The sequence below is a fragment of the Lampetra fluviatilis genome, unplaced genomic scaffold (assembly GCF_964198595.1).
Source record: "Lampetra fluviatilis unplaced genomic scaffold, kcLamFluv1.1 SCAFFOLD_582, whole genome shotgun sequence".
Lineage (NCBI taxonomy): Eukaryota > Metazoa > Chordata > Hyperoartia > Petromyzontiformes > Petromyzontidae > Lampetra > Lampetra fluviatilis.
The window spans coordinates 7,501-16,084 of NW_027620470.1; the positions used below are offsets into that span (position 1 = coordinate 7,501).

The window sequence follows — 8,584 nt, forward strand, 5'->3', positions numbered from 1 at the left end:
CCGTGAACCCCTGAGAGAGAGACACCCAGACCCAGGGCTTGAACCCAGGCTCCCAGTGTCTCTGACACGGCCATCGTGAACCCCCTGAGAGAGAGAGAGACACCCAGACCCAGGGCTTGAACCCAGGCTCCCAGTGTCTCTAACACGGCCATCGTGAACCCCCTGAGAGAGACACCCAGACCCAGGGCTTGAACCCAAGTTGGTGGTGGTGTTGTTGATGGTGGTGTTGTTAGTCGTGGTGTTGGTGTTGATGGTGGTGGTGATGGTGGTGGCGGTAGTGTTGATGGTGGTGTTGGCGGTGGTGTTGGTGGTGGCGGTGGTGGTGATGACGGTGGTGGTGATGGCGATGACGGTGATGGTGGTGGTGGCGGTGGTGATGGTGGTGGTGGCGGTGGTGATGGTGTTAATGGTGGTGTTAGTGTTGGTGTTGGTGATGGTGGTGGTGGCGGTGGTGGTGGTGTTGGTGGTGTTGGTGATGGTGTTAGTGGTGGTGTTAGTGTTGGTGATGGTGGTGTTGGTGGTGACGGTGTTGGTGTTGGTGGTGACGGTCTTGATGGTGGTGTTGGTGGTGTTGGTAGTGTTTATGGTGGTGGTGTTAGTGTTTATGGTGGTGGTGGTGGTGGTGACGGTGTTGATGGTGGTGTTGGTGGTGGTGGTGACGGTGTTGATGGTGGTGTTGGTGGTGTTGGTGGTGTTGGTAGTGGTGTTGGTGGTGGTGACGGTGTTGATGGTGGTGTTAGTGGTGTTGGTGATGGTGGTGGTGACGGTGTTGGTGGTGGTGTTGGTGTTAGTGGTGGTATTGGTGGTGTTAGTGGTGGTGTTAGTGGTGGTGGTGTTGGTGGTGGTGACGGTGTTGATGGTGGTGTTAGTGGTGTTGGTGTTGGTGATGGTGGTGGTGACGGTGTTGGTGGTGGTGTTGGTGATGGTGGTGGTGTTAGTGGTGGTATTGGTGGTGTTGGTGGTGGTGTTAGTGGTGGTGTTAGTGGTGTTGGTGATGGTGTTGGTGTTGATGGTGGTGTTAGTGGTGTTGGTGATGGTGTTAGTGGTGTTGGTGATGGTGTTAGTGGTGTTGGTGTTGATGGTGGTGTTAGTGGTGTTGGTGATGGTGTTAGTGGTGTTGGTGTTGATGGTGGTGTTAGTGGTGTTGGTGATGATGTTAGTGGTGTTGGTGTTGATGGTGGTGTTAGTGGTGTTGGTGATGGTGTTAGTGGTGTTGGTGTTGATGGTGGTGGTGACGGTGTTGGTGATGGTGTTGGTGTTGATGGTGGTGTTAGTGGTGTTGGTGATGGTGTTGGTGTTGATGGTGGTGTTGGTGTTGGTGATGGTGTTGGTGGTGGTGTTGGTGGTGTTGGTGGTGGTGTTGGTGGTGGTGTTAGTGGTGGTGGTGTTGGTGGTGGTGTTGGTGGTGGTGTTAGTGGTGTTGGTGATGGTGTTGGTGTTGATGGTGGTGTTAGTGGTGTTGGTGATGGTGTTAGTGGTGTTGGTGTTGATGGTGGTGGTGACGGTGTTGGTGATGGTGTTGGTGTTGATGGTGGTGTTAGTGGTGTTGGTGATGGTGTTGGTGTTGATGGTGGTGTTGGTGATGGTGTTGGTGGTGGTGACGGTGTTGGTGGTCGTGTTGGTGGTGTTAGTGGTGGTGTTAGTGGTGGTGGTGTTAGTGGTGTTGGTGGTGGTGTTAGTGGTGGTGTTAGTGGTGGTGGTGTTAGTGGTGGTGTTAGTGTTAGTGGTGTTGGTGATGGTGACGGTGTTGATGGTAGTGTTGGTGGTGGTGGTGACGGTGTTGGTGGTGTTGGTAGTGGTGTTGGTGATGGTGGTGGTGTTGGTGTTGGTGTTGATGGTGGTGTTAGTGGTGTTGGTGATGGTGTTAGTGGTGTTGGTGGTGTTGATGGTGGTGTTAGTGGTGTTGGTGTTGGTGTTGGTGATGGTGTTAGTGGGTGACGGTGTTGATGGTGGTGTTGGTGGTGGTGTTAGTGTTGTTGTTGGTGGTGTTGGTGGTGTTGGTGGTGTTGGTGGTGTTGGTGGTGTTGGTGATGGTGTTGGTGGTGTTAGTGGTGTTGGTGATGGTGTTAGTGGTGTTGGTGATGGTGTTGGTGGTGGTGACGGTGTTGATGGTGGTGTTGGTGGTGGTGTTGGTGGTGGTGGTGTTAGTGGTGTTGGTGGTGGTGGTGGTGTTGGTGTTGATGGTGGTGTTAGTGGTGTTGGTGATGGTGTTGGTGGTGGTGACGGTGTTGATGGTGGTGTTTGTGGTGGTGTTGGTGGTGTTAGTGTTGTTGTTGGTGTTGTTGTTGGTGGTGTTGTTGTTGGTGGTGTTGTTGTTGTTGGTGGTGGTGTTGGTGGTGTTAGTGTTGTTGGTGGTGGTGGTGTTGGTGTTGTTGTTGGTGGTGGAGCGTACCGGGTGGACCTCCCCGATGAGGTAGTGTGTGGCGAGGTCGCGAGCGTCGCCCGAGTGCCCAACCTCCTCGAAGCTCTCCGTGGCGTCCGAGCCGGCCTGCTCCAAAAGCACCTCCTCACCGCCGGGGTGCTGGGGGAGACGCAGACATCAACATCATCAACATCATCAACAGCATCGTCATCAACATCATCATCAACATCATCATCAACATCATCAACATCATCAACATCATCAACATCAACATCATCAACATCATCAACATCATCATCATCTTCAACATCATCATCATCAACATCATCATCAACATCAACATCATCACCATCACCAACATCATCACCATCATCAACATCATCACCAGCATCATCATCAGCACTATCATCATCAACATCATCATCATCATCAACAGCATCATCATCACCAGCATCGTCATCATAACCATCATCATCATCACCACCAACATCATCGTCAGCATCATCATCATCATCATCAACATCATCAACATCAACATCATCAACATCATCATCATCATCAACATCATCATCATCAACATCAACATCATCACCATCATCAACATCATCACCATCATCAACATCATCACCAGCATCATCATCAGCACTATCATCAACATCATCATCATCATCAACAGCATCAACATCATCATCATCAACATCATCATCAACATCATCATCAACATCAACATCATCACAAGCATCATCATCATCATCACCAGCAACATCAACATCATCATCAACATCATCATCAACATCATCAACATCAGCAGCATCGTCAGCATCATCACCATCATCACTATCATCAACATCATCACCAGCATCATCATCATCATCAACATCATCAACATCATCATCATCATCACCAGCATCATCATCACCAGCATCAACATCATCATCAGCACTATCATCATCATCAGCACTATCATTATCACCAGCATCATCATCAACATCATCATCATCAGCACTATCATCATCAACATCATCCACATCAACATCATCACCATCACCAGCACCATCATCAGCACTATCATCACCAGCATCATCATCACCACCAGTATCATCACCATCATCAACATCATCATCATCATCATCACCAGCATCATCATCATCTCCATCACCAGCATCATCATCAACATCATCATCATCACTATCACCATCTTTCAGGGGGTTCACATGGTGTTGGACCAGATGACGCCCAACACCATGTGAGACTAGGCTCTAAAGAAAGCTGTCTCGGGTGTGGACCAATCAACTTCAAGGGCAGTGCATATCATTATCATCATCAGAGTTGTTTCTTTTTGTTTGCATTTTGACTGCTTGTGTTGTGGTTATTGCAAACATGATGCCTTGTATAAAGGTGTCAGTTTTGTACCAGTTAAAAGGGTAAAAACCTATCACTATATTTTGCATTTTGACTGCTTGTGTTGTGGTTATTGCAAACATGATGCCTTGTATAAAGATGTCAGTTTTGTACCAGTTGAAAGGGTAAAAACCTATCACTATATTTTGCATTTTGACTGCTTGTGTTGTGGTTATTGCAAACATGATGCCTTGTATAAAGGTGTCAGTTTTGTACCAGTTGAAAGGGTAAAAACCTATCACTATATTTAGCATTTTGACTGCTTGTGTTGTGGTTATTGCAAACATGATGCCTTGTATAAAGGTGTCAGTTTTGTACCAGTTGAAAGGGTAAAAACCTATCACTATATTTTGCATTTTGACTGCTTGTGTTGTGGTTATTGCAAACATGATGCCTTGTATAAAGGTGTCAGTTTTGTACCAGTTGAAAGGGTAAAAACCTATCACTATATTTTGCATTTTGACTGCTTGTGTTGTGGTTATTGCAAACATGATGCCTTGTATAAAGATGTCAGTTTTGTACCAGTTGAAAGGGTAAAAACCTATCACTATATTTTGCATTTTGACTGCTTGTGTTGTGGTTATTGCAAACGTGATGCCTTGTATAAAGGGGTCAGTTTTGTACCAGTTTAAAGGGTAAAAACATACTACTATATTTTGCATTTTGACTGCTTGTGTTGTGGTTATTGCAAACATGATGCCTTGTATAAAGGTGTCAGTTTTGTACCAGTTGAAAGGGTAAAAACCTATCACTATATTTTGCATTTTGACTGCTTGTGTTGTGGTTATTGCAAACATGATGCCTTGTATAAAGATGTCAGTTTTGTACCAGTTTAAAGGGTAAAAACCTATCACTATATTTAGCATTTTGACTGCTTGTGTTGTGGTTATTGCAAACATGATGCCTTGTATAAAGGTGTCAGTTTTGTACCAGTTTAAAGGGTAAAAACCTATCACTATATTTTGCATTTTGACTGCTTGTGTTGTGGTTATTGCAAACATGATGCCTTGTATAAAGGTGTCAGTTTTGTACCAGTTAAAAGGGTAAAAACCTATCACTATATTTTGCATTTTGACTGCTTGTGTTGTGGTTATTGCAAACATGATGCCTTGTATAAAGGTGTCAGTTTTGTACCAGTTTAAAGGGTAAAAACCTATCACTATATTTTGCATTTTGACTGCTTGTGTTGTGGTTATTGCAAACATGATGCCTTGTATAAAGATGTCAGTTTTGTACCAGTTTAAAGGGTAAAAACCTATCACTATATTTTGCATTTTGACTGCTTGTGTTGTGGTTATTGCAAACATGATGCCTTGTATAAAGGTGTCAGTTTTGTACCAGTTTAAAGGGTAAAACCTATCACTATATTTTGCATTTTGACTGCTTGTGTTGTGGTTATTGCAAACATGATGCCTTGTATAAAGGTGTCAGTTTTGTACCAGTTTAAAGGGTAAAACCTATCACTATATTTTGCATTTTGACTGCTTGTGTTGTGGTTATTGCAAACATGATGCCTTGTATAAAGATGTCAGTTTTGTACCAGTTGAAAGGGTAAAAACCTATCACTATATTTTGCATTTTGACTGCTTGTGTTGTGGTTATTGCAAACATGATGCCTTGTATAAAGATGTCAGTTTTGTACCAGTTTAAAGGGTAAAAACCTATCACTATATTTTGCATTTTGACTGCTTGTGTTGTGGTTATTGCAAACATGATGCCTTGTATAAAGGTGTCAGTTTTGTACCAGTTTAAAGGGTAAAAACCTATCACTATATTTTGCATTTTGACTGCTTGTGTTGTGGTTATTGCAAACATGATGCCTTGTATAAAGATGTCAGTTTTGTACCAGTTTAAAGGGTAAAAACCTATCACTATATTTTGCATTTTGACTGCTTGTGTTGTGGTTATTGCAAACATGATGCCTTGTATAAAGGTGTCAGTTTTGTACCAGTTGAAAGGGTAAAAACATACTACTATATTTTGCCACTGGTAAAGGAGATGTCTCATAGTGTAAACACTTTGGTGTTGTGTGTTAATGGGAATAAACGTGTTGCCTCATCCAGAGAACGTGTTGAGTCTACGTTTGAGGCCACTATACCACTAACCAGCACCACAACAACTACCACCCACTACCAACTATTGCTACCACTACCACCACTAACCACTACTACTACCACCACCACCACAACAACTACCAACCACTACTACCACCACCACTACTACCACCACCACCACTAACCACTACCACTACCACCACCACCACAACAACTACCAACCACTACTACCACCACCACTACTACCACCACCACCACTAACCACTACCACTACCACCACCACCACAACAACTACCAACCACTACTACCACCACTACTACCACCACCACCACTAACCACTACCACTACCACCACCACCACAACAACTACCAACCACTACTACCACCACCACTAACCGCCACCACCACTAACCACCACTATCACCCAGAGGTGTGGACTCGAGTCATGTGACTTGGACTCGAGTCAGACTCGAGTCATGAATTTGATGACTTGCGACTCGACTTGGACTTGCATAACAATGACTTTGTCCCACCTCTGAGATGTGGACTCGAGTCATGTGACTTGGACTCGAGTCAGACTCGAGTCATGAATTTGATGACTTGCGACTCGACTTGGACTTGCATAGCAATGACTTTGTCCCACCTCTGAGATGTGGACTCGAGTCATGTGACTTGGACTCGAGTCAGACTCGAGTCATGAATTTGATGACTTGCGACTCGACTTGGACTTGCATAGCAATGACTTTGTCCCACCTCTGAGATGTGGACTCGAGTCATGTGACTTGGACTCGAGTCAGACTCGAGTCATGAATTTGATGACTTGCGACTCGACTTGGACTTGCATAACAATGACTTTGTCCCACCTCTGAGATGTGGACTCGAGTCATGTGACTTGGACTCGAGTCAGACTCGAGTCATGAATTTGATGACTTGCGACTCGACTTGGACTTGCATAACAATGACTTTGTCCCACCTATGAGATGTGGACTCGAGTCATGTGACTTGGACTCGAGTCAGACTCGAGTCATGAATTTGATGACTTGCGACTCGACTTGGACTTGCATAACAATGACTTTGTCCCACCTCTGAGATGTGGACTCGAGTCATGTGACTTGGACTCGAGTCATGAATTTGATGACTTGCGACTCGACTTGGACTTGCATAACAATGACTTTGTCCCACCTATGAGATGTGGACTCGAGTCATGTGACTTGGACTCGAGTCAGACTCGAGTCATGAATTTGATGACTTGCGACTCGACTTGGACTTGCATAACAATGACTTTGTCCCACCTCTGAGATGTGGACTCGAGTCATGTGACTTGGACTCGAGTCATGAATTTGATGACTTGCGACTCGACTTGGACTTGCATAACAATGACTTTGTCCCACCTCTGCTATCACCACAACTACCTACCACTACCACCCCTACCACTAACCACCACTACCACTAACCACCACCATCACCACCAACCACCACTACCACTACTACCAACCACTACCACTAACCACCACTACTACTACCACCACCACAACGACCACCACAACGACCACCACCAACCACCACTACCTACCACCACCACGACGACCACCACCAACCACCACCACTCACCACTACTACCAACCACCACCACTCACCACTACTACCAACCACCACCACTACCACCACCACAACTACCTACCACTACCACTAAACACCACTACCACTAACCACCACCATCACCACCAACCACCACTATCACCACAACAACTGCCAACCACTACCACCCCCACCACCACCACTAACCACCACTATCACCACAGCAACTACCATCCACCACCACTAACTACCACCACTCACCACCACCAACCAACCACCAACCACCACCATCACCACCAACCACCACTACCAACCACTACCACTAACCACCACTCACCACTACCACCACAACCACCACTAACCACCACTCACCACTACTACCAACCACCACCAAAACCACTACCACCACTACCAACCACTACCACTAACCACCACCACTACCACCACAACCACCACTAACCACCACTCACCACTACTACCAACCACCACCAAAACCACTACCACCACTACCAACCACTACCACTAACCACCACCACCACCACCACAACCACCACTAACCACCACTCACCACTACTACCAACCACCACCAAAACCACTACCACCACCAACCACCACCACCACTCACCACTACTACCAACCACTCACCACCACCACTACCACCACTCACCACTACTACCAACCACCACCACTACCACCACGACCACCACCAACCACCACCACCACCAACAACCAACCACCACCAACAACAACAACCAACCAACCACCAACCACCACCAAACCTGCACGGGCGTTGCTCACCTCCTCGAGAAACTTGGTGAGGTCGTAGACCTTGTGGTGGATGACGACCCAAGTTGTCTTGCACGAGTTGTGCTCTTTCACCTCGTCCAGCGAGAAGTACTTCACCTCATCCGAGTTGTCCTCTCCTCCACAGGACGCCATCGCCTCACTCTGCCTCACGAATCGGACTTTGCACGCTGTGTGGGGAGGAGGGAGGGAGGACGGCGTGGTGACGTCACCACGCAAAGCCCTTGCGTGATGACGTCACCACGCAAAGCCTCACGCCGCCTCTCTCTCTGCCCCACGGATTGGACTTTGCACGCTGTGGGGAGAGGGAGGGAGGACGGCGTGGTGACGTCACCACGCAAAGCCCTTGCGTGATGACGTCACCACGTCGTCTCTCTGCCTCACGG

The 8,584-nt window shown here is 46.7% G+C and overlaps 1 protein-coding gene across 1 annotated transcript in view; it reads right to left on the bottom strand.

The window, feature by feature from the left end:
* LOC144953961 (cytochrome b5-like) overlaps positions 1 to 8,380 on the bottom strand; it is a gene marked incomplete at its 3' end in the record, with an annotated part of 11,294 nt that extends 2,914 nt beyond the window's left edge. Inside the window, exons 1-2 of the mRNA XM_078884556.1 lie at positions 8,193 to 8,380; positions 2,393 to 2,521 (exon numbers count right to left, since the gene is read on the bottom strand). Of these exons, the coding sequence (XP_078740682.1) occupies positions 2,393 to 2,521; positions 8,193 to 8,333 (270 nt within the window). The remainder of the gene's footprint in view (positions 1 to 2,392; positions 2,522 to 8,192) is intronic.
* Positions 8,381 to 8,584: the final 204 nt, after the last annotated feature.